Source organism: Sceloporus undulatus, unplaced genomic scaffold, assembly GCF_019175285.1.
Source record: "Sceloporus undulatus isolate JIND9_A2432 ecotype Alabama unplaced genomic scaffold, SceUnd_v1.1 scaffold_16, whole genome shotgun sequence".
In the NCBI taxonomy this organism is placed as follows: Eukaryota; Metazoa; Chordata; class Lepidosauria; order Squamata; family Phrynosomatidae; genus Sceloporus; species Sceloporus undulatus.
This window is the reverse complement of record NW_024802938.1, coordinates 2,663,238-2,690,613: the sequence shown is the minus strand read 5'-3', so window position 1 is coordinate 2,690,613 and position 27,376 is coordinate 2,663,238. Positions and strand designations below refer to the sequence as shown.

The 27,376-nt window shown below is 39.3% G+C and overlaps 1 protein-coding gene across 3 annotated transcripts in view; it reads right to left on the bottom strand.

The window, feature by feature from the left end:
* The window catches only part of LOC121917378 (NADP-dependent malic enzyme-like), a 165,998-nt gene that overhangs the window by 14,258 nt on the left and 124,364 nt on the right, over positions 1 to 27,376 (bottom strand). For 2 of the 3 annotated variants that reach the window (XM_042443308.1, XM_042443310.1), the window contains 4 exons: positions 25,378 to 25,491; positions 11,778 to 11,883; positions 6,353 to 6,495; positions 1,928 to 2,101 (listed from right to left, as the gene is read on the bottom strand). In XM_042443308.1, coding sequence (XP_042299242.1) covers positions 1,928 to 2,101; positions 6,353 to 6,495; positions 11,778 to 11,883; positions 25,378 to 25,491 — 537 coding nt within the window. The remainder of the gene's footprint in view (positions 1 to 1,927; positions 2,102 to 6,352; positions 6,496 to 11,777; positions 11,884 to 25,377; positions 25,492 to 27,376) is intronic. The other variant, XM_042443309.1, reaches the window with a different exon arrangement.

Below are 27,376 nucleotides of genomic sequence, written 5' to 3'. Positions count from 1 at the left end.
CCAAAAAAAATTCAGATGTAATATCCTGGAAAGCATGGAAGGATTTTCTAAATCAAAAAAGAAAAACAAGGTGTTTTGGGAACCGTGGGAGCCACCATGGCCACAGGCTGCATTTTGCCCATGAGGGGCTCTGCTATTTATGGTTTTTGGAATATTTTTTATGTTGTTTTCTGTACTAGGTGTGGAATGTGATTCACTTTCTTAAGTATTCCTAACAAGAAACCAATATCCAATCGTGAAGAATGGCTATTTCAATCTCTGTTTGAAAGAGTTTAATGTGCTTCTGTAAATTTTGTTGGCATTTTAGTGACTAATTGTTTTTACTTAAGTCTTAAAGTTTTGATGAAATGCCTTTAATTAAACAAGAATTTAAATTACTAACAGGCACACATTTGATGGTAGGAATCTGCGTGTTTACAGTCAGTGTCCTCATTTTCACCACTACCTTCTTTATACAATACAGTGCGCCCGCGTTTTATGTGGGTGCGCCATACACGGCTTTCAGAATATGCTGAAAGCCATGCCGGAAGAGCCCTTTACATGCCCTGGAAGAACTCATGGAGCACGCGCCTGTGGAACAGGCGCACTGCCATGCCACAGCCCACCATGCACGCAAGCCCCATTACTTCCAATGGGGCTCCAGTATACATTGATTTCCCCTTACATGGAGGGATCCAGAACGGATTCCTGAGTAAGAGGAGGGCTCACTGTACTATCTTTTTAAAGTGGGAAATGCTGCAATGCATATTTCTGTCAGGCTATCAACATTTCTATGAAGAGGTGTATAATTAAATCAGAGTTAAATACACACTCAATATGTATTTAGTATTAACTACTACACTAGGTATTTTGCCTATATGTTTATTTAGTCCTCTCAAGGGAGAAAAATATGTTTAATTTAAAAACTGGTTGGCTCAATCTGTTGAAATTTTGTTTCACTTACACACAAAGGCAACCATTCCACATACTTTATCTGTTTCATTGTTGAGATTTAACAATTAATATTTCTTAGGTTAAAATTACAGGGAAACGAACAAATGGCTTTATTGCAGGGCCTGGCAGCAGTCCAATGGATTTTATAAGATATTCTCGATAGCAATATTTATTGAAGCCAAATATAGTCAATAGGCTTCCTACAGAAGATGATTATAACTGAGATAAGGTGTTTAAAAAGCGTGCTGAGAATACTGTGGACAGTCAAAAAGACAAACAAATAGGTCCTAGCCTGGATTAAGCCTGAACTCTCCCTGGAAGCCCAGATGATGAAACTGAGGCTGTTGAAGACAATAATGCTAGGAAAGGTGGAGCGTAGTAGAAAGAGATGAAGACAGCACTCGAAATGACTAGACTCAATAAGGGAGGTCACGGGCTTGAATCTGCAGGACCTGAGCAGGGCAGTGTAGGACAGGGGTGTTTGGAGGTGGCTCATCCATAGGGTCGCCATGAGTCAGGGTCACCTCGAAGGCAGTTAACAATAACAAATTATATAACAGTGCTGTCCGCTCCACACAACACCACTCTTACATGGGGCAGTTATATAAGGTTTCTTGCACCGTTGCATCATTGCTGCTAGTTAGTGGTATTATTCAGCATATCAAAGGCCTTATACAGACAGGCCAAAATAAAGCTGCTTTGGGCCACTTTGGAGGTATGCTGTTTAAATGATGCATGCATCCTAAGAGTCCGGAAGTCACGCTAAAGCCACAGTCCAGTCCTAAGGACTGGAGCACAGCTTTGGTGCAGCTTCTGAACTCTTAGCATCATTTAAACAGCATACCTCCAAAGTGGCCCAAAGCAGCTTTATTTTGGCCTGTCTGTATGGGGCCAAAGTAGAAGCAAAAAAAAAAAAAAAAAGTCATTCTAGCATCTATTTAAAAGTAAATAAAAGAATTAACACTTAGTTAAGCATACAAGGAATAGCTAGTACCTCTGCAGTAGTGAGGAAAACATCTTCACTTATATGTTTAATTCCACATGAAACAACTGCAAGGGCAACTCCTGGAAACACGTAGGCATTGTTACCCTGCCCAGGAAAAAATGTTCGTCCATCTGGGAGAGTGACTTTTTTAAAAGGGCTTCCACTTGCAAAAATGCCACGCCCCTGAAACAGACAAGAGTAATTTAGGAGATCTTACCAGTAAGCATAGCACTGAAAAGGTTGTCATAACATCAACTATATCTATAAAGCACTGTTTTTAAAATAAATGAACTATATTGGAACTATAAAAATCAACACACCCAGAATCTTCGTATTCTTAACATGCGCTGTAAATATCATTGTTTTGGTATATGCTCAGTATCAAGGCAAATTCATGAAGCCAATATAGAACCAGTATCTCCACTTTATATCCATTTCCATAACTTTATCATTATACCTGTTTGTTTTTTGGCATATTTCTGTGATTTATGGTAAGAAAAAAAAAGTTCCTTTCATGTGTCATTTTCTGCCTTTAGGGAAGCTGGAATTAAAACCTTGGGAACTAGTTTCAGCCATTAACATAAATATAAGCCCACAAAACTGAGTTCAAAACTCTGGACAAGTCTTCTGATAACTTTAGGTATATATGAAGGTATATATATATAAATAATGTATGTTCTCCTAGGAAGGGTCAGGATGGTTTGCAGTAAGACAGCAAAATGTCAGTGATGATGGCTGTTTGTATTTGGTTACATTTCTGGGATATATGATAATAAACTGGCATTATGTCCTATTTCATGGGATTTATATGCTATTTTCCCCTTTTGCTGAAATTCTATTTTCTATAAAACAATTGTCTTAAAGACTGAGGTCCTCTTTTATGTATGGCTCATGTAATTTGCAATGGTGCCACTGTGAATCTATAATGCTAGTTGTGGTTGTAACTCACATCTATTAGGACTAAATCAGGATAGAACTACAGGGAGTGGGGTGGGAGGAGGAATAAGAGCACTGCAGCTCCAAATACGGTAAATATTCTGGTACCCTCATGAGATTTCCCTTGAGTCCAAAAATTTCTAGTACTGCAGAGAGAGAGAGCGAGAGAGACTGAAAATCCTCTGCATGGTTTGCTACATTCACATGCCTTTACTAACTTTGGCTGTCCCTTTTTTTGGGTGCCTAAACTGTATATCTAAATGCACAACTGAAGTTTTATATTTCTATAATGCTAGAAATTTGGAGAGTGAAAGAAAGTTTCATGGGGGGGGGGGGGTTCAGAACTTTTATTTCGGAGAATCATGCCCTCATTTTGCCTTCCTCCCCACAAAACTACATCAAATTGAGAGAGGGCTTTTTTTTAAAGGAGTACAAAACTGTGAGTCTATCCAGAAGTGTGTAAAGGATTGGAATCTTAATTATTAAATTTAAATTTTTAAATAGAAGGGCCTTTAATTTAGGGTCTTGCAAACAGGACTATAACAAAACATCATCACTGTCTCATTATCCAAAGAACAAGGTTTAATTTGGTGTAGAATTATTGCACCATTTGGTATTTCATTATATGTTTAATTCTGGTCACCAGATGGAGCTGCCCCTTATAACTGTGCTTTTAAAATATTTGCATTCCTGTTTCATTCCTGCTGCGCACTCCAATGTAGACTTTTCAGTAGGCAAATAGGATATGCTAAATTTTTGTTCTATTTACAGAAGTATCAAGTTAGCCTAAGAGAAATTCAAGGTGGAAAACTTGTAACCCAATAGTGAAAATAAACAGTTTTGTCTCATACGCAGCATGTAACATTTTGGTAACATATAGTTTTATTCCAAGTTCTTGCTCCAAAGCAATGGACCAATTTTAAAAGATGGTTCATTTATTAAATATTTTTCAGTTTTCATGCATATCAATAACATACATATTAAACACCACAACTAGAAATCTTTGCGAACCAGTGCTTATTTTTTGTTTAAAATCAGTATGTAGAGAGATCTTGTAGCACCATTGAGACTAACTGAAAGAAAGAAGTTGGCAACATGAGCTTTTGCAGACTTAAGTTTAATTCCTCAGATACAACTGATCAAGTAGAAGGCCAAGGGCAGACCTATATATGCCATTAGTATGTGAGAATGTCAGTTCAAATACAGAATCCTTTGTGTATGGAAATGAAGTGGCAATATAGTTTTAATGATAATCGTTGGTCAACAAATGCAGTGGAAACTAGCCTGTAGGTGAGGACCATAGATGAGTGTGTGACATTTTCACACACTGATGGCATATATAGGTTTCTCTCTGGTTTTCCACTCCATCAAATGCATCTGTGGAAGTAGACTTAAGTCTATGAAAGCTCACACTGCCAACTTCTTTCTTCCAGTTAGTCTCAAAGATGGTATAAAATCCCTTTGCATACTGATTCTATAGCTATTGTTTAAAATGTATCTGATTATGTTTATCTACCTCATGGATGAGGAAGCTGACCTGGTATGCTTTACAGAAACTTGGCTGGGTTCTCTAGTAGGGTATTGTGTTAGTGAGCAGATGAGGGAAAGTGGACAAAGGGGAATGGTTATGGTCTATAAAGACCATCTTAATCTGACCAGATTACCTATCAGGGAGCTGAAGTACATTGAGTGTGTATACCTCAGCCTGAAGACCAGAGTCAGACTTGTAATTCTATTAACGTGCAGTCCACTCCACTGCCTATTAGACTTTCTCACCAAACTCAAAGTGGTCTCAGGGTTGGTGTTGGAATTGCCCACACTTTTGATCTTGGGTCATTTCAACATCCCATTTGAGACTAGTCTGTGGAGTGCAGTCTGTCAAGTGCAGCTCATAGCATCTATGTCAAACATGGGCCTATCCCAACTGGTCTCAGGGCTCACACATTCTCCAGGACTCACTCTTGATTCTGTTTCAGTTCAGAACACATAGATTTGTGGGCACGGGTGATTAATACCTCCAAGTTGTCATGGACAGATCATCTTCTGGTCAGAGTTAGTATCATAGTTACTATATGTCCCTGCAAGGGTGGTGGACTTATTACGATGGTCCACCATTGAAGATCTATCAGGATTCTGGAAAGCCCTAGAGGGTTTTATGATTCTGTTGAACCCCTGGCCAATAGATGGAATCAAGAGCTAAATAGGGCTATTGACATTATCTCCCCCAAATATCCTCTCCAACATGTTACAAAATGGGCTCCTCGGTTCACCGAACACCTCAGGCAGCTAAAACAGGAATGATGACAGATGGTGGAAAGCCTGGCTTATATCTGACACGACATGAACTTCCTGACAGTAAGGGCTGTTCGACAGTGGAACAAACTCTCTCAGAGTGTAGTGGAGTCTCCTTCATTAGAGGTCTTCAAACAGAGACTGGATGGCCATCTGTCGGAGATCTTTTGATTGTGATTTCTTGCATGGCAGGGGGTTGGACTGGATGGCCCTTGTGGTCTCTTCCAACTCTATGATTCTATGATACAGAGAACACCTTCCTTCCTATAAAGTGACAATACATGCAGCAAAGAAAGCCTTCTTCTCTGTACATACTGCATCTTTGAACTTATGTCCTGCTGAATTATTTAGGATAGTGAGGGGTCTGACTCAGGCGACTTTGCCTGTGAATCCAATTCTAGAGCCCTCAGCAGTTTATTATGATGCCTTTAATGATCATTTCAATATCTCAGATAAGAGCTGACTTAGTTGGCAATGCAGTGTCCAGCAACTCTGTGAGCAGGATTGCACTGGATCAGTTTCAATTGGTGAGTACTCCACATATGGGCAAGCTAGTAACTATTTGGCTAGTCATCCAGAAAGGAGATGCAGTCACATCTCAGCTACAACATATTATTAATGCATCTCTCTGGGAGGGATGTTTTTCATTTTGCTTAAAAGAAGCAGTGATATGACCACTTCTGGGCAAAAAAAAAAAAGTCCTCCTGGACCCTCTGGACTTAAACAACTAAAGAGCAATATCAAATTTCCATTTTTGGGCAAGGTGATGGAGGAGAAAAAGAAAATCTTCTTTTTGGTTTTCTTTTCCACTTGTTAGAGAGGAACTCTATTAGTTCCAAAACATTACACTGAGACTAAAGAGACTCAAGTTCAAATCTTATTTTCTCCATGAATTGCCCTGTGTTAAATGGAATTTAAATTCTCATTGCTTACACAGCATTTTCAGTTGAAAACTACTGGATTTTGCCAAGTAATATGACTTTCTGATGGTCACATGTTCGTTTCCAGTGACTACCTTTAAAAAATAATGTTAGAGGTAACACATAGACAGAGCCTTCATTTTTGAAATCTTATCTACAGAGCATGAGGGTTTAAATACCTTATTTTAAAAAAATATATAAATTAACATCTCATTACTCTACCTGGCTGCTGATAAATCCTTGTGTATTATTTCCAGCTAAGTATAAATAAACTTTCTTGCCTTACCTCAGTTAGATGGTAGCAATCCTCAGCAGAGCATTCTGCTTTGCTAGTTGGGTTACTCAGGGCAAAAATTATTGGCCGCTTGTTGAATGAAGCCATAGCCATGATGATATTTTTCGTAAATGCTCCACCAATGGCAGCAACCCCTAAGGAAGATAGAAAAAGTAAAAGATTCTGCTTTGGAATACCATTTTTCTTCATACGCCTCTAAAGATTTTCAGTGAGTGTTACAAACAATGTCAAATGGTTTGTAACTGTATTCATTTTACTACGGTTATTTCCTTCTTCTTGCTGGTCCATACTTAAAAATATACAAATTGCTAATCAGACATAATGATTTCTGAATAGCTGAAGATAGGAAACTGTAGACTGAACTACAGTTTACAAACGACACTGAGATGCTGCCCCAAAGTAGCTCACACTTGGAACATCATGACCGTACTCATATCAGTCATTTACATGGGATGGGGATGAAGAAATAAACAACCTGTTAATTTCAAGATGTTAACAACAAATTAACAGCCTCTTCATTAACAAAGGGCAATCTTGTCAAAAAGCTACCATTTTTGACAGCATCTCCTTGTTGGCTATAAACTGCAATTCCACTGTGATCATATAAAATAGAGCGGCATGAGATTATAGGAAATAATTATGCACTGCCTGACATGCTTGAACAAATGTCATACCTCTCTTAATAAAGGGCAGATTTCACTTTTTCTTATTGCTTTCACTAAGATGTCCTATACAGGCTGAGTATCTCTTATCTGAAATGTTTGGCCCCAGAAGTGTTTTAGATTTTGAATTTTATTATTTATTTATTTGGATTTTGGAATACGTGTGTGTGTGTGTATTTGTATATAATGAGATATCTTGGAGATGGGACACAGGTCTAAACATGAAATTCATTTATGTTTCATATAAAGCTTATACAAAAAGCCTGAAGGTAATTTTATATACATTATTTTTTAATAATGTTGTGCATGAAGCAAAGTGTGTGTACACTGAAACATCAGAAAACAATGAGGGGACTATCTTAGCCATCCATGCAGATAATTTTTGATTATTTAGGATTTCCAGATAAGGCATATTCAACCTGTATAATACAGTAATGAAATTTTCCCACTGCAAATATATGTAGGACAATTCAGGTTTCCTACGGCTTCAGCCTTTGTTAAGAAAGTAAAAATATTTAAATATTAAAAATATCAAAGCCAAGGCTGTTAGGCTCTAGCTTTAAATCAGCAGAGTTGCAGAACTGTGTCTTGTCTAACTATGCTTCTCTAAGAACTGAGACTGATTCAAAAAACAACACAAGTAGTTTGCAGTTTAAACAAAAGTTTACTAATGGCTTTAATCTATATATAAATAGAAGGTATATACTAATCTAACTAATGGATAGTTTAGATAAAGAAGAAATCTTTATCTCACCATCTTTCAAAAAAAAATGTTGAGAGAGGAAGAAGCTGGGGAATCCAACAGGGCAGGAGAAAATCTTCTTGTGTGAGAGAGAATACTTCCCAAAAGGGTGTATGACCTGAATCACATGGTTAGTTTACCAATTTGCAAAGTTATTGTCCTGTGATTCAGTAGGAGCAAATGGGATGTTTGAATGAGGGGAGATAGAGGGTTTGCATACTGGGCCTCATTCCCATTATGTTTTAAACCGCTTTGCAAACTGGTTTGAAGTGGTTTAAAAGACCCTTGTTTGCACTTGAGCTGAATTGCTGAAGCGGTGTTGAGAGGGGGGAATGCACTAGACCCATTTAACACACTTCTTTTTGATGCTCACTTTTTCTGTCTTTTGCAACAAATCGATTCAGCACAAGTGTGAATAGGATGTGGATCCAAATCAATTTTTTTAATGATGTAATCAGATGATCATCCGCTGCAGAGGGTCCCTTTGGAATCAAATCATTGGTCAATGTGAACAAGAAGTTGGTTATTTAACAACAAGAAAATGTGATCTGAGCAAATGAAGTGTGAACCATGCTCCGTTATCGAATCAATCCATCGATTCGGATCACAAACTGATTTATTTGTAAGTGGGAATGAGACCTAGGAAATTCTATCTATCTAATGAGGGGAAGAGAGAATGTAAAAAATCATCCAACAATATGGAAGCAATCAGAGTATACTGTCAAAAAAGCCTTGCACAGAAAAAGTATTGTGGGACATTTCTGGCACACAAATTAAGAAGATTTGTGATTTTGTTAAGAATATTAACCACTGTGAAGTCGAAGGCTTTCACAGCCAGCATCCATAGTTTTTTGTGGGAAGACAGCTACATAGCCCTCAAAACCCACAAAAAACTATTAACCACTGTCTTTGCCAATACTGTGTAAAACTCTCAGAAGGCCTAAGATTTCTGTTGCTAGATTTCCTTTGCCAGCATGAAATGTTTAGAATTTAAATATCATCCACAAAATGAGATTTTATATACAGTAGATTTGCAGCAACATTGCATTGGTGTTTCAGACAATGCAGTTGCAAAATATTTGCAGCTGTGTTACCAAAAAGTAATTCATTTATTTTTATTTCTAATTACTTATACTATTTACAAAATGTAAACATATTTGCAATAGATGAAGGTGTTCCTCAAATTTCTCGCTGTTCAACAGGCTTGCCAATATTTGATTTCACAACCTGACTATGGCTTCCAATGTCTTCTGAGAAAAGAGGAATCTTGGCTTAAATCACTCATAGACAAGTGGCATAATCCACTAGTGTCCTATAGAAACTGCAATGAGACTCACTGTACAGTTTGTCATTTAAATGGAGGTCATGTCTCCAGTGGACTATGTACAGACTGAGACATTTAAGAATCTGAAATAATCACAAATTTAATTAATCTGTATTATATACTTTGAGCAGATGTGTAAAAATAGCTCTAGACTCAGTCAAATTCATACCAGCTTGAGAATGTAATCTTTCTTTATTACTGGGTTTTATTTTTTTATTTTTTTGAAGGGAGTAATTTTGTTTTGCTTTTTGCTCTGAATTCTTAAAACATCTCAAATAATGTACAGTTCAAAGGTTGGTTCCTAACATTTTTAAAGACTAATTGGTTTAAACAAAAGGTATTGGCTCATTTGGTCTAGGTTTTATGTGATGTTTCTTCAAGACAGTTAATGGGGGAAATGACAACCATTTCCAGCCAAAAATAAATTAGAAAATATAATTTTACTTATGCTTTATGGCTACTTTTATTGTCGTATTAAAATAATTGTTTCTGTTCTCAGTCCAATAATAACAAATCCTCTTCCTGAGCAGTGTCTAGCAAGGCTCCATATATGGCATTTGCTGAGACTCAAGTTTAATGAAAACCTTGGGAAATATCAGACAACATAGCAATCCTAGGTATGCATGGAGAGGTTTTAAACCATTAATCTCTTTCTCTCATACTTACACACACTTATCAGATTTGATTAGTCTTTTTTTGTTTACACAGCACATCTCTCCTGTGCTGTGTATACTGCAAAACATAATACCATTTCGACATTTCCATATTTTGTTGTGTTACAACCTGGAATTGAAATGGATTTAATTGGCTTCGTTACCACTCCATTTACACTGTGAATGTGCAAAATATTTTTTGTGTGGTCACAAATGTAAACTAAACAAAAACAAACTGGTACTTGTTGGTTTCACCCTTCCCTAAGTGGTAAAAACATCTTTTATAGCAATTAAAGCTGTGAGTCTTCTTGGGTAGTTTCCCATCAGCTTTGTATAACTGGCTACCTCAGTTCTTGCTCATCCGTCTTCTCAAATGTGCTCCAACTCTGTCAGGTTGGATGGGTGACATTGGTAAAAAAAAAAACTGCATGCAAGTGTTGCTGCAGATTCCCAATCAGACTGAGGTCTGGGGTTTGATTGGGCCATTTTAAGACCTTTCACTCCACCCCACTGTTACCTGTGTGCTTGACATCACTGTCCTGGTAGAAAATCCCAAGTCTCTTGGAAACTGGAAAAGGTTCTCCTGTTTTTTGTTACATCCATCTTGCCCTAGATCCTGAGCAGTTTTCCAATTCCTGCTATGGAAAAGCATCGCCACAAAATAATAATGCTACTATCATGCTTCATTATTGAGGATATATTCTCAGGTAAATAAATGTTGTTGGCTCTGTGCCACACATAAGCCTAAATTCTGTTATTCTCGACTAGAGCAGATCCACTGATTCAATCAGATCTACCTGCGGTTGATTCACTATTCAATAGTTAATTGAATACGTCTGCTGTAGTTGAGACTAACTAAAAGGATGGCACCATAGTGTTTTGGTTGTTGCTAAATGTTGTTCAGACGACTTAGACTTATTGCAACCTTATCAATGAGAGATCTCAACGTTACTCTGCCATCAACAGCCCTGCTCAGGTCTTGCAAATTCAGGGCTGTGGTTTCCTTGATAGCATCTATCCATTTGTAATGTGGTCTTCCTCTTTTACTACTGCCTTCTATTTTGCCAAGTATCATTTTCTTTTCTAGTGAGTCGTATCTTCTCATGATATGTCCAAAGTACAACAGTCTCAGTCAATTCGGCTTCTTGAGTTCATGCTGCATTTGTTCTAGCATCCATTTATTTGTCTTTCTGGCAGTCCATGATACCCACAGAACCCTCTTCCAGCACATTTCAAATGACTTGATGCTTTTTCTATCAGCTTTCTTCACTGTCCATCTTTCACAACCATATACAGATATTGGAGATATAATGCAAGTGTGGAAAGGTCAAAAGGTCCTGTTTTTGTTTCTTCAGATAAGAGAACCTTTCCCACGTGTTTGCTAGGTTTCCCGTATGACTTTTTGCATACTCCAAACAGGCTTTGATATGAGTTTGTTTCAAAAATGTTTTTTTCCTTTGCCATTCTTCCATAAAGCTCAGCTTTGTGGAGCATCCAGGTAATAGTTATACCATGGATGGAGTGGTAACAAGAACAATGAAATCTAATTCTAGATTGTAAGAGACCAAAATGAAATGTTAAAGGGGAATGAATACTTCTGCAGGACACTGTATATAATGATGAAGATTGAAATTTGCACGTTCTATTCTAAATGCCATGGGTGGTGCAGAATTTGAAAAGAATGGGGAGGATGGAGGTACCAACTATCCTAAATATATGAGGCACAACCTGAAAGGACAAGGATAAGCATAGGGACAGGTTAATAAATTCACTCAAATTTATAATTCTTCCTAATACTGATTTTTTAAAAACTAATTTCACATAGTTTGAAAAATTGAAGGCAACTATTTTATAGCTGCTGACACAAGATCCTTGAATGTTTTATGGATCACAGGTTCAGTATCTCTGTATTTATGGTGTTCAAAATCTTTTCTAAAGTTCATACATATCCACAGTGTGTGTGTGTGTGTACAAAATAAAATGGCAAGTGTTAGATGAATCGATAGATAGATATAGATGCAAATATATATGTTACCTATAAGAGCAGTTGGCTTAATTTTATTAACAATGTCCTCTAGATTTTTCATCTCCTCATGCTGATGGGCAAACCGTTGTTTTTCAGTTGTAAGCGAAGCTCGACCCTAAATTATAAAAGAATTAATTGAGTAAAGAAATACAGACTTGCATTTTTGTTTTCTGTTACAATGAAAGGTCTCAATTGTACTTCAAAAACATGTGTCTTCTCTGTTCTTAGCAGCTAGTCAACTTAAACATACTTGCTGCATGTTACAAATATGACTTTTTTTAAAAAAATTAGGTTTTCACCAAATACAGATAAGAGATATTTCATTAGTAATTTTTGCCATCGTTTGGAAGTATAGTGTTTTGAGGGAGATATGCATCTACACATTTCTGATTGTTTTGATATTTTTTAAAAATTCCCAGTTCTTCTAATCAAAATGAAGCTTAATGAAAACAGTTTAACTTGTGTAAATGCCACAACTGCTTTGTGATGATGCTACAAAATTATTCTAAATGGGTGCTGCCAAAGAAATAAAGACAATTCTCTCTAGAACACTGACGGGTAAGTTAAGGACAGGTTGACACTTTGTCCTAAAACAATCCACATACATAGTTTTTTGTGGGGTTTTTGGGCTATGTGGCCATGTTCTAGAAGAGTTTATTCCTGACATTTTGCCAGCATCTGTGGCTGGCATCTTCAGATTCTTGTTTTGGCAGATTCTCTGAAGATGCCAGCCACAGATACTGGTGAAACATCAGGAATAAACTCTTTTAGAACATGGCCACATAACCTGAAAAACCACAAAAACTATGGATGCCGGCCATGAAAGCCTTCGACTTCACAGTCCACATACAGAGAGTGCTTACACTTCCTTGATAATTCATCACACCACTCATAAGAGATTTGCATATTTCTTTTACAATCACTGGACAGAGAGAACAGTATATTATCCTGTGGAAGGCATATAGTACAGCATCTGTAACTAGGGGATCCGAAAAAAGTACAAATACATATACAAACACAAGTGGTGGAAATCTAGTTTTACCTATTATTGGATAAGAGGCATCACCATTAAGAACTTAGCAGTTTGTGCTCTTCTTCTTCTGTTTATGCCCCAGTTGCTAGACTGTTTCACCTTTAAAAGGTTTATCTTCCACCTCCATGCTTATTATAAAACAGAACTGTATTCTTTTCTTAACTGGGTTGCTTCTTTGGATTTTCCTTCAGATACTGGGAACCATCCAAGTTCCTTTGGGATGACTGAGTAGGGCTCTCTGACTCACACGCACCACCTTAGGCCTGAAAGCATGGGAACTGGGAATAGCTTCAGAAGTAGGGACAGTTGTGTAGGAGGAGAAAACTGCAATCTAGCACCCAATAAGGTCAAGTTATCCCTCATATTACAAACCACAGATAACCCCAAAAGACATGGTGAAAACAGCATGTTTGACTCCCGCCCCAACGTTTTGGGCTTCAGTATTCATCCCAGTAAATATCTATTTCAATGACAGTTCACTTCTGGATACTCAAATAAAGCTGGAGAAACAGCTATTTACTGTTACCATTATTCAAACTGAAGCAGTAATAATAATGTTATTAATTAATAGTATGTAGTAATGTAATAATACTAAGGATGGCTGCATACTTTCAAAGCAAATATAATTTAAGTACCTTTCAGCAGCACTTTTATTTTAATGTGCAAAGGTTATATGGAGGAATATAGTACCATTCAATCCCACCCCTCAAATCGGTCACAAATATTTAATGTGCATTTTATAAACATGAAAATGTCCAACTTTATGATGCAATTGAGAGAACAAGACTTTTCAAAGCAGTCCAAACATATGATCATTTTTTTCAGTTTCTATTATACACACACATGAATACACAAAAGTTCCTAGGTTTGTGCTGTGGTGATACAAATTACCTCATTGCTTTTGTTCTCTTTCTCGCTTTCTCCCCTAGTCAGTAACCACGAGTCTTGGTATTTAAACAATAGAAGGCAATATATTATTTGCAGCAGTAGATGGCTCCAGGAAGACCACAAGATGTTGCATGGGTCTCTCACGTGGCTAGCAATAAATATGTTGCTATACTGCTACAGTATTCCAGCTTCTGACTCATGCTTGATTTATGGGGAGATAGCTATCTTTTATGAGCCGCTTCTCTTCTCACATTTTCTGTGAGTCAATTACTGGACTTTAAAGTTAGGTAAATGAATTTCTCTGGGTTACAGGCATTTTCTTAGGACTGTTATTACTGAGCTATTCACACATATGTGCACCTGGTTTACTTTTGTGGCCAGAATGGAAATTCATAGCCTCTTTAGACCACAGTTCTTTTGATTACTTTTTGACATGCTCATGAAGACCCATTTTAGTGCAAAGCGATTGAGCTAATAACATTGCCATTTCAAACACTCTAAGTATGCATGACTCAGATTTTAAGCCTAAGGAAACGCATAAAACATTTATTTAAAAAAGCCACAAAAATGTCCCACCACCATCTCATAAGCATATACAGTATGACCTATTTATTTCATTGAAAAAAATTTAAGCAAAACATTGCTAAACTATTCAGACCATGTATACCCATCACCCCAGCATCTTTCTCTCAAAAGTGCAATTTGTTCTCCCTCTACGTGTGTGTGTGTGTGTGTGTGCATGTGCATGCGCCTTCAGGTTGACTGTCGAGTTATGGCAACTTCATGAATTTCACAAGGTTTTCTTAGGCAAAGAATATTCAGAGATAGTTTGCCAGTTCCTGCCTCTGAAATATAGCCTACATCACCTGGTATTCATTGGCGATCTCCCATCCAGGTACTAATCAGGGATGACCCTACTTAGCTTCCAATATCAGATGGGACATGTTGCCTTTAGAATATTTAGGCCTTTGCTAAAATCTCACCATTTTCTAATTTTCTTCATCAGAATGACTTGCCCAGGTCCTCTTCTCCTCTCTGGAAGATGGGGATATTTTCAGTCTTCCAGCATGTAACTTGTCCCAAAATTTGCAAAAATTACAGACTGATGGTTGGAAATTACATTGCACATTCAGTTAGCAGCATGGAATGAAATTTGTCAGATGGTGAAGGCTTTGATATGTTTTGAGTGGTTATGTCTTCTAGTGCCACCAATATTATCTACCTACCATGCCTGAATCCCCTTTCCCTTCATAATTTAAATTTATTCTTGCCTGATCAAGCATAGTTTCCCTTTGTGGAAGAACAAAGAAGCAAAACAGAAGTTGAGTTTTCTATTAACTACTAACATTTCTCTATCTTTTCCTTGCACTGGATTTATCATTCCTTGTTCTTCTTCTTGCTGTAATTATAGCCAAAGAACCCACTTTGTTATTTTTAACATTCCTCACAAACCTAATGAGATAGCTCAACCATGGAAAGCCACTAGGTGACCTTGGGCACGTCAGTTTCTCAGAGGAAGACAAAGGCAAACCCTCTCAGAACAAATTTCACCTTACCTTAGGGTTGCCATAAGTTGGAAATGATTTGAAGGCACACAAAGGGGCTAAACAGACCACACTAGCCGCCTCTTTCCTAGCCGGATTGGGGCTCACACTGAGGCCCCAATCCAGTCTTTCAAGGGTGCCAAAGCCGTGGCAGTGTGGCTATATGGCGCTCCTTTGGTGATGCGTCATCTGGAGTGGAACACGGGCCCGTTACAGACGGGCCGGTTTGTGCGTGCGGAGTGCGCACTAGGGTTAGAAAGGGGCAGTGCTTCCGCACCCCCTAACCCTAGTGTGCGCTCCGCATGTACAAAATGGCGGCGGCCGTTCCATACGGCCGCCACCATGAGGATGTCACGACCGCGCCGCCTCTATACAGGGCGGCACAGATGTGACGTCCTCGCTCTGTGCCAGGGCGCTTAGTGCGCCCTTTCCGCGAAGCAGGAAGGAGCTCCGTTTCGGAGCTCCTTCCTGGTTTGGTCCGCTGGATGCAGCCTTCACACGGCTGCGCCCAGCGGACCAAAGGAGAAAGAGGTCAAGCAGCCTCTTTCTCCTCCTCCCCGCCGCCGCGGGGTGTCCTTGGGGCTTGAAGCCCCAGGGACACGCCTTTTCAAGCTGCGGGGAAGCGGCATTTTGCCGCTTCCCCGCAGCCTGAAAAGTGGCGGATCGGGGCCTCAGCGGCTGCCGTTCTGACCACTGAGGCCCCGATACACGGGGGAAAGGGGCAGGTACAGCCCACCCCAAATGGGCGGTCTGTAACCCGCCCTGGTGTCAGGGCACCCTGGGGGGGGCGGAATCGGACATGTGTTATGAGGATGCTATGCCCCGACTCTGCCCCGATGCTGGCCTTTCAGGCCAGTCTGTAAAGAGCCAAAGACAACAATAGATAATGCATGGGATCCATAGGTCCCATGTGAGGGATCCTATTTGTACATCATCCTGTCGGAATGACTTGAATGTTTACCTTTTATCTAATGTTAACTTTTTTATATATTGTTCTTGATTTGTTTAATTCTGTTTTAAGGGAGGGAGGAAGAAGGAGGGAATAATTAAATTTATGTGGGTTTTATATGTATTATGTATTTAAATGATAGCTGTCTGTTTTGTAACCCACCTCAACCCATAGGGAGAGGTGGAATATAAATAAACATAATAATCATTATTATTATTATTGAAGGCACACAACAGTAATATCTTAAGCCACAGACATATATGCCATTGATATGTGTGAATGTCAACTAGGATTCCCAATGCCTTTGTTCACAAATGACCATAGTTAAAACTGGACTTGCCACTTCATTTCTGTACACAAAGGATTTTGAATTTGAATTGACATTCCTACATACCAATGGCACATATATGTCTGTCCCTGGTTTCCACTCCACAAAATGCATCCAAGGAAGTAGACTTTACTCTACAAAACCCAACTTCTTTCTTTCAGTTAGTCTCAAAGGTGCTACAAGATCTCTCTACATACTGATTCTACAGACTAACACGATCATATCATTAAATTCCATAGGAATAATCAATTAGTGACTGTATTGTGAGTATGGATATGATCTGATTGTCCCTCTCTTGGGTGTTCCTAAGGAAATCAGCAGCAGAGAAATCTCAGACTACTTACAGTGTTGAGTGAGGAGGACATGATTTTCCATGAAAAAGTTGGATTTTCAGTACTCTACCCTTTTAAAATCCTTTTCAGATTTATTCTGTTTTTAAAAAATACATAATGGTTTGATGTTATAGTGCAGTAATGCTGTGATTCTGGCCTGTTAACTAGTCAGATGCTTTTACTGCATGGGGGTGTTTTCCAAAAATTTCTCCACTGCTTTCCTGTGGTGCCACAGTGCTAACACCACAGAATTACTTTTTAAATTTATTTTTAATTATTTATTTTTTATGGTAATGCTGTAACAGTGCCCTGACATTTTATAATAGCATTATTACAGCTTAATGTGTACAAGAGAAGTGTTTCTTGAACAGGACAACCTGAAATAACTGACTAGTGTAATAAATTTTTTTTATTTTTCACAGGAAAAAATATAAAAGATGATGAGGAATAGTGTGGTACATGTTTCATTCTGTCTTGTCTCTCACAATCTAAGATCTGACAAGTGTTGTGTGCATTGTAATGATGTGGTGTAGTCATGTTATTATGGCTGAATGAGTACAGGTGAAGTGTTTTTGAATAGGGCAATTTGAAACAACTGACTAGTGTGACAAGGAATTTTGTTTTTCACAGGAGAAAAATATCAAAAATGATGGGGGATGGTATGACCTGTGCTACCAGACCATGATGATTTGGGCAGTAATAGGTGTGATAAATAGCTATATATTTAAAAATATATATATGGATGCAAACCAATCATGAAGCATAAGGCAAGTCATGGAGTGGTGATAACAGCATTGGTGCAGATGAAAAAACTGCAGATCACACTATTACAATATAAGGCTTAAAAAGTCACAATAGATCGATTGTAGACTATTTAGGGGACTCCGAGACACTGGTTAGATGGAGGGTCTTGAGGTCAATCAAGATATATATCCATCAATGTATGTTTCAGGGGAGGGATTAGATGTCTTCAACGGAGCAGCAATTCAAGTTGTGCAGGGCAATGGAAGATATGGCATTAGCAGGGCAAAAGGTCATTACAAAAGAAGACGTGATAGATGTCTGATATCTATTCCGCCTTCCATTCGCCCTGCTACCCCAAAAGATCTGGAGAGCATGCCTAACCATTCGCCAAACCTTTCCCTGCTCTTATGTAATGCCAGGTCAGTGAAGAATAAGTTCCGTATCATCTATGACTTACTGATAGATCACAATGCTGACCTGGCATGTATCACAGAGACCTGGCTTAGAGCAGATAGCTCTGTAACCTGGGCTCAGGCCCTTCCGGCCGGGTACTCTGTCAATGAGCAGATAAGGGGAAGCGGGCAGGGGGGAGGCGTAGCCATAATCCATAAAAACAATCTCACTTTAACCAGGATACCTATCCGTGCATTAAACCACATTGAATGCATTTACCTTCGCTTGAAGACCAGGGAGAGTTTGGGGATTCTGTTGGTCTATCGCCCACCCCGTAACGTAACAGACTCCCTAACTGAGCTGACACAACTAGTCTCAGAGCTGATGTTGGAATCGCCTAGGCTGTTAGTCCTGGGTGACCTCAACATCCCTCTCAAGAGTGATTTGACTAATCTTACTGGTGCGGCTCGGGAATTCATGGGTTTCATGACAAACATGGGCCTCTCCCAGATAGTCTCTGAGCCCACGCATTCTGCAGGTCATACTCTTGATGTGGTCTTCTGTACCGAACAGGCATATCCATGGGCAGAAATAACTAGTATCTCCGCATTATCATGGACGGATCATTTCCTGGTTAAGGTTGGTCTGGAGACTACTATTCCTCCCTCTAGGGGTGGAGGACCAATTAAAATGGTCCGCCCTTGAAGGCTGATGGAACCCATTAGGTTCCAAGAAGCCCTAGGGGGTTCTATGGTTGGCAGTGCCAGTGACTCTGTTGAAGTTCTGGTTAATTTATGGAATAACAACATCACCAGAGCTATAGACATGATCGCTCCCAAGCATCCGTTCCAACCCAGTAAAAACCGTAACCCTTGGTACACTGAAGAGCTTAAACAAATGATGCGGGTTGGACAACGACTAGAGAAGCGTTGGCTGAAATCTCAACTCATATCTGATAAGATACTTCATAGGACTTTTCTTAGGTCCTATCAAATGGCGATAGATGCAGCCAAGAAATCTTTCTACTCTGCATCTATCGCGTCTGTGAAATCTCGTCCAGCTGAGCTGTTCAGGGTGGTAAGGAGTTTAACACAACTGCCTCCCACCCAGAACCCTCTATTAGAGTCAACCATAGCTTACTGTAATGCTTTTAATGATTATTTCACAGATAAAAATCTCTCGGATAAGAGCTGATTTGGATGCCAACTTTAAGTCAGAAGCAATGAGAGAGGCATCCAACGCCTCCGCCATTACTGTTAGACTGGATCAATTTGAGTCGGTAAGTACTGAGGACGTGGACAAGCTCCTTAGTAGTCTGAAAAAAACGACTTGCCCTCTTGACCCTTGCCCATCCTGGCTGGCTGTCCAGGGGGGTGATATAGTCAAGCTGATGCTGAAAAATATAATCAATGCATCCTTCAGGGAGGGTACCCTGCCTTCTTGTCTTAAGGAGGCAGTGGTCAGACCACTCTTAAAAAAGCCCTCCCTGGACCCTCTGGATAGAAATAACTATAGGCCAGTCTCGTTGTTACCATTCTTGAGCAAGGTGATTGAGAGGGCGGTTGCCAATCAACTACAGGCAGTCTTGGATGAAGCTGATTATCTGGACCCATTTCAAACCGGATTCAGGGCAGGATACGGAGTTGAGACGGCCTTGGTCGCCTTAGTTGATGATCTCCGTCTAGGCATCGACAGGGGAAGTGTGACCCTGCTGGTGCTCTTAGACCTCTCAGCGGCCTTCGATACCATCGATCATGGTATCCTTCTGGAACGCCTGAGAGAGTTAGGTATCGGAGGCACTGTTCTACAGTGGTTCCGGTCCTACCTCTCGGGCAGATTCCAGATGGTGGCGCTAGGAGACAGTTGCTCTTCTAAAAGAGAAATAAAATTTGGTGTACCCCAGGGCGCAATATTGTCTCCTATGCTGTTTAACATTTACATGAAGCCGCTGGGAAAAATCATCCGGAGACATGGGGCAGGATGTTATCAGTACGCTGATGACACCCAAATATATTTCTCTATGTCTCAGACTGATGCAGTGACTAAGGATGGCATCTCTCCTCTGAATGCCTGTCTTGGGGCAGTAATAGACTGGATGAGGGAAAACCGACTCAAGCTGAATCCAGGTAAGACGGAGGTACTTGTTATAGGAAACCCAAACCCAGGTATGGAATTATGTCAGCCAGTTCTGGATGGGGTCACACTTCCCCTGAAAGACTCTGTCCGCAGCTTAGGGGTGCTCCTTGACTCGTCGCTTCACCTGACAGCTCAGGTAGATGCGACAGTCAGGAGCACTTGTTATCAGCTTCGGCTGATACGCCAGCTGTGCCCCTTCCTGGAGCAGGGAGACCTTGAAACAGTTGTACATGCGCTGGTCACCTCTCGATTGGACTTCTGTAATGCGCTGTACATGGGGCTACCCTTGTGCCAAGTTCAGAAACTTCAACTTGTACAAAATATGGCAGCCAGGTTAATTACAGGTACTCGTCGTACCGATCACATAACACCGGTTTTGAAATCCCTTCACTGGCTGCCAATTAGTTTCCGGGCAAGGTACAAGGTGTTGGTGATTACCTTCAAAGCCCTACATGGCTTGAGTCCAGAATACTTAAGAGATCGCCTACTTCCATACTGTCCGTCCCGCACTCTAAGGTCCTCGGGGAAGAATCTACTTCAGCCAATAAAATCTAGGCTAAGTTCAGTCACCCAGAGGGCCTTTTCCATCGCAGCTCCGAAGCTATGGAATGACCTGCCGAAGGAGATCCGTGACATTTCTACTCTTACAGCCTTTAAGAAGGCTCTTAAGACGGATCTCTTCCGGCAGGCCTTCCCTACCTAGTTCTACTCCCCATTTACTGTGACTTATGTCACTCTGTCCACCAATTCTTCTCTTAAATTTAATGAGAAGAATTAAATTAAAATTAATTAAAATAAAATCCTTGCCTCAAGAAGAAGAGCCCTCCCTCCATGACATCATCATCAGACCTGAGAGGGAGTGAAAAAGAGAGGCCCAACTTCCATCAGGCCTAACTGTGAATGTACTCACTTCGCTCTCTTTAATTTTATTGTATTTTATTTATTTATTGTATTTTATTGTATTTTCTTTATTTTTACTGTTGTAACCCACCTGGATTCCTTGTGATTGGGCGGGCTATAAATAAATCATTATTATTATATTATAAGGCATCAACAATCAAGCTATCATAGCAAGCACAGATAAAATAGGGTGTTTTTTTTTCAAATGGCATAACAGTACGGTGTCATAAGGACCTAAGTTCATTTCAAACTTTAGCATTCTTGACTTTCTCCCTCCTAGCTTTGGCTGATAACTTGCATTCATCCTTGGTGGTTTGCCACTCCTTCCATTTTAATTCAGAACTCATCAGAAATTTTCTTGTGTCACCACTCTAGTTTCTTTGGATGCCTCTCTTTTTTCTTGCTCACATGAATGGTTTACATGTGCCTTTAACAGCTCACTTTTAAGAACCTCCCTCCTATCTTGAGCTCCATTTGCATAATGTTTTTCTATCCATGGGATCACTCCTACTATCTCTTTAACTTGTCAAAATCAGTCTGTCTAAATTCCAGGGTGTGTGTCTATGTCTGGTGTTCCCTTTCCATACAAAACAAAGATGGCATGATCATTTCAAGGTCTGCACAGCTTTCACTTCATCAGGCACTTCTTCCCTGCTGTTGAGGATCAGGCCTTGGATAGCTGATCCCCATATTTCTTTTTCCACATTATGGAAGATGAAATTGTCAGCAAGGCAAGTCAGGAATTTATTAGACAATTTGGCATTCAACAGATATTAGGGAAACTGAAATCTTGTTATGTCTCTTTGAAAATTAAGCAATTTGATCCAGGAAGGCATCATTCATCTTTCTGACTTAACAGTGTAGCATACTCCCACGACTGACATTCTATCTTTCCACTCTTATTTTTATTCAGTTGCTCTCAACTGACTTTCCATGTTTGTAATAATGGATTTCCTCAAATGTACAGTATATTCATCCTTTTCAGATAATGCTACTCCTCATTTCCATCCTGTTTGGTCTGCATCTTTTGAATAAGTTATACTCTTCAATCCCCATATTTTAATCATGTTTTCTGTTTCACTGGGTTCCAGGAGTGCTTATAAAATCATATTTCTTATATTAAGATTCAAATTAATCTTGTTTGTTTCTCACTTTGTGTACTGGTATACAGTTGGCCCTCCATTTTCACTGGGGATCCATTTGGACCCCCCCCCCCCCATGAAAACAGAGACTCGCCAATATTCAAGCCCCATAGGCTTGAGTGGGGCATATGCCCACGAGCATGCATGTCAAGGGGCGTGCCCCATTGAAAATAACAGAGGTCGCCCCCTGTCAGTATTGAAGACCGCAGACCTCAAGCCCGTGAGAAAGGCAACTGTATATAGAGACCATGAACCTACAGTATATCCATCAATGGTTCCCTTACTGTACTTTTATTTCATATTATTCCTTACATATTTTCTTTGCATATTAGACTTGCACTGCTGTCCCAGCTTCACTCATGCTACTGTCTCCAGTATATGAATTCATTCTGTCACCCATGATTTCATACTGTCTCCATGATTTTATGAACAGAGGTTTTAGTTTAAAGTCCACCTTATCAGATATACAGAATTCCTGCCAAACACATTCTTATCCAGTCCTCATGAGGTGCAAGTCACCTTCTGCCAGAAGTCCTTCTCATCAAAATAGACATGGTTCAATAATCCATTTTTTTCCTAGTGACACTACTAACATACCCGGGAATCCACTTCTCATATTCTTCTGTTCGTACTCCACAAACTTTGACAGACTTTGGCATAAAACACTTAAATTAATTGCTATATATTTGAAGTGTGTCTAGCAGTACCATTTCTTCTCATGTGGTTCAAGAAAAGGAATAGTGGTTACTAGTATTGATGAGTCTTGGCAAATTTTCCATCACAGCCTACATATATTCACTGGGGGAACACACCCTTCCTATGAAGACTTTCCAAACTGGTACACTACTTTCTCTCTCCCTCTCAGCAGGGAGTGAGCAACTGCTACCACACTTCTCATCTTGAGGCAGCTGTGCATGTGCTGTGCCCAACTCAACTTTTATCTCTAAGCAGCAGAAGACCCTCTGACCAGGATAATTTGTCTCCACCCACAACAACAGCCCCTTCCCCCCCTCCACCACTTCCATGTAAAACATCTTGTGCTGCTGCTGTTCACTAACATTGGATTATGAGCTCCTGGATTGTAATGGGGGTACCTTGGGCCAAACAGGGGACTCCCAAAGACCTGCTAAGAATCAAGATCCTATGTTTTACAACCATGGCCTGTTACAGACTGCCAAAATAAAGCTGCTTCAGGTCTTTTTGGAGGTATGCTATTTAAATGATGTGTGGGTCCTAAGAGTCTGGAGGTTGCACCAAAGCCACACTCCATTCCTAAGCACTGGAGGGCAGCTTTGGTGCAGCTTCCAGATTCTTAGGATGCATGCATCATTTAAACAGCATACCTCCAAAGAGACCCGAAGCAGCTTTATTTTGGCAGTCTGTAACAGGCCCATATTTGTGACACTAAAGAGAACAGGACCGGAACTTGGACTCTTGCACATGCTCACTCAGCTGGCTCACCATGTGAAATATGTAATGGGCATGAACGGAAAAATATTTTTTCTGAGTTGTATCATGTGCTGAACTGCAGGTTTACTGCAGGGAGGACAGATCTGTTTTCAAGAACCTGTTCAGCAATAACATTTCCATTTAGGTTCCTGTGTTCAAGTCACTAGCACAGCTTAACAAGACTGTTATGAAAATAAAATGGGATGAATCTTCTTAGACGCTTCTTACAGGAAAGGCAAGATAATACAAGATAATAGTTAGACAGACAGGCATATTCACTACTTTCTGCTTCCTTTAATTCAAAATTATGTTCTTCACATACTAGTGCATGAGAGAAAAACATAAGAGAGAATAAATGAAGAGTAGAAAAATGTCTCTGTTGGTATTTCCTATCCCTATTTGCTATTCTTCCAGATTCTCTGGAAAAGATATGGCCCAGACTAGATTTCAAGGAGATCAGACTAGGTAATATTAATTACAGAAAAATAAAAGGTATAAAATCCTGTGCTGGGAGGAATAAAAGATATAAATTAAACGAAACATTAAACAAACAAACAAATAAATAATGACGAACACACACACACACACACACCCTGGAATGTTAATGAAACAGCTATCCAATTCCATAGAAATAACAGTAGCATTGACACTGAATGTCGTGAGTTACAGCAATCAGTTAACATCAATTATCATTTACAGCCAAAAGTTAGTGATCACATGAAATTCGTTCATGCAACCCAATGACCATCTGAAGCCAACAATAACAACTCTGCAGGCTGGGTTCCTCAAGTACATCATAAAATATTCTCCAGCTTGACAGTGCTATGTGAAAACACAACTAATCTCAGGTCACACTGTCCTATCCGTGCAGTTATACAAGTCCTGAGTGAATGATATGTACTCCCAAGCATATGTGGCAGAAAGAGAAGACATAAACTGTTTGTGTGAATAGGTGCTTAATTTACAATAGATGCATAAAAACCTAATAGCAAATCTAAATATAATTTTCTTTTCTCTAAAAGTGTAAATATTCTCAGTGCATGCAATATGAAAGTACCTCAAAATTACCTCCTTAAAAAATATAGCTTCTTTTTGGCACTTCAGATATACATGGTTTTGTTTTAGTTCTAGCATGTGGAAGAAATGAGGTAAGAATGGCTGATGAAGTCTCTAGACAGCTTTGAATTTCTAGCCACTGTTGATATCATAGAAAACCACAGTATGTGGGAAATGGTAGCCATGCAAATAGAGTTATTTGAGGCAACACAGCTGAAGTTTATGCAGAAGTCTGGCAACATAAAGTAAAACATCAGCAGGAAATTATCTTTTATATCAGCATTTCTTTGCAGATTTTTAGAAATGACTTTGCTGTAAATATTAGATGATTTATGGTGCTTAGCATATTTATGTGCTTTTTATAGAAGATACGACAGAAATTTATCCTCTCCCCTTCTTAGTCTTCATTTCAGGTAGCTTGCTTTAAATGTTGCCAAAAAGCACTAATTGCCAATGTTGCCAAAGCACTAGTGGTAAATGTCTCCAAGAAAACCAAAGACAATTAAGGAATAAGTATATACCCAGATTACTCTGACCCTAACACCATGGTCATTATTGGGTCATGCATCCAAGTCTTACAACTATACATGTAGAAGAAGAGAGATGAATGTTCTAAGCTCCATCAAGGTAAGCCTAAACCCCACACATTTAGATAACAGACAGTACATTTTGCTTCAGCCTGTACCACAGAGAAACATTATAATAATTTATTTACCTTGACAATTAATCCTTTGGAATCAACCATCCATATCTTTTTGATGGCTTCCTCTTTAGCTATCCCTTCCTTTTCCATGGACATAACAATCAGATTGGCTATTCCCAGAGCTGCCTTAAGAAGTGAAGGGGGAAAAAGGAATTAGTCCATGAAACCAATATGTCTCAAATTATAAAATTATCTTCATTAACTGAGTATACTTATTAGCCAAATTGACAATTAATATTTCAGGAATATACAATTACTGACTCTTCACAATGTGTGTATGTGTGTCCATGCACCTTCAAGTCACTTATCTATTTATTTCATTTCTATGTCACCTTTCTCCCAGAGAAGGAGCCAAGGCGGCTCACAGATAAAATCATTTAAAAACTTTACAATTAAAATTGTTTAGTTAAAAACAGTATAAATTACATAAAACATACAAAAGTCAAAAACATAACTAAAGCACACATATTTATGGGGACCCTATGAATTTTAAAGGCAAAGAATATGGAAGGTCGCTTTGCCAGTTCCTTCCTCTGAAGTATATTTCACATCTGGTATTTGTTGGCAGTCTCCTATCTAAATGCTAACCAGAGCAGACCCTACTTAGCGTTCAAGATCAGATGGGATCTGATGCCTTTAGGGTATTTAGACCAACATCACAGGAACAAAAGGACAATATTTTAATGCAGATTAATAGTGCCTGAATACTCACAGTAATGTGTGCAGTTAATGAAAATAAAACCATGAATATTTTGTTACTACCAGTTCTAAAGTAAATTGGTCATGCCCATGAAATACAGCCTTGATCTTACAGAGAATCAACACCCATGCAACCTCTGGTTGTGTGAGTAGTCATACATTCTTTTCAGTTGAACAAAGAAGCATCCCAGACTTGCCATTCAACAACAAACCAACATACAGATTAACATGTAAAATCACTTCCTTCCAACCAAGGGTCACACTGTATATATACCCCACTCATTTCCATGCCAGCATTCTCTGAAGATACCATCCACAGATGCAAGCGAAATGTCAGGAATAAATTCTTCCAGAACACAGCCACATAGCCCGAAAAAAACCACAAAAAACTATCCCAGATTTTCATGCACAAATGTTTCCTGGCAATTGTGAAAAGGCAGTGGTGTGTGTGCAATAAGGCTTCCTAATGTATTGATTGGGTCCCAGTTAGTGCCCAAGCAAGATACACACTCTCTCTCTCTCTCTCTCTCTCTCTCTCTCCTGGATGTTAGCACAGCCTTCTTTGCCAGATTAAACCTCCTCCATCCCTCTCCACTAGATTCCACACATCCATGCTTGTGGGGCTTTTCGCTCTACTGGTGCTGAAGGGAAATCTTCATGCTGAGTGGTAACTCAGAAACTTTTGCTATTCTAATCATAAAATGACATGAAACTATTAATAGGTTTTGAATGGTCTGTTTGCAAACCGAAATAACCTGTCTATCTTATATAACAAGGCCTGAATATTTTACATCTCTACTATCCCCCTCATTCTAGGAAAATTAATGAAAGTGCGTAACTAATATTGATACACTGGATAAATCTTGACTATTTTCTTCACTCCATTTCAAATTCATCCCTTCTCAAAAGATTTATGATTGGAAAGCCCCTACAAAGGAAGAGGAATCCAATACAGAAGTATGCCATAATGTAGTCACAGGGCCTTGCTTCCTACAATCACATCCAGGATTGCAATTTCAGGATTATGCTTACCTTTCACTAGATCATCTACTTCAAATTCTTGAATAACCTTGGCAACTTAGAACCAGGCACACTATGCTCTAATACCCTTTCAGTTAGCAAAAGAGCAAAAACAGGAACAGCACTACAGAAAAGGTTTGGGACAGCTGGTTTGCCTTGATAGATTCTGTATGCTTTAATGTTCAAAGGTTTTTAAACTTTTTTTAAAAAAAGCTTTCTTGGGTTCTTTTACTATGGGGCAAAACAGATGGCCCCGATAGAGCGGCATCCCGCCACCCATTTCAGTGTCAGA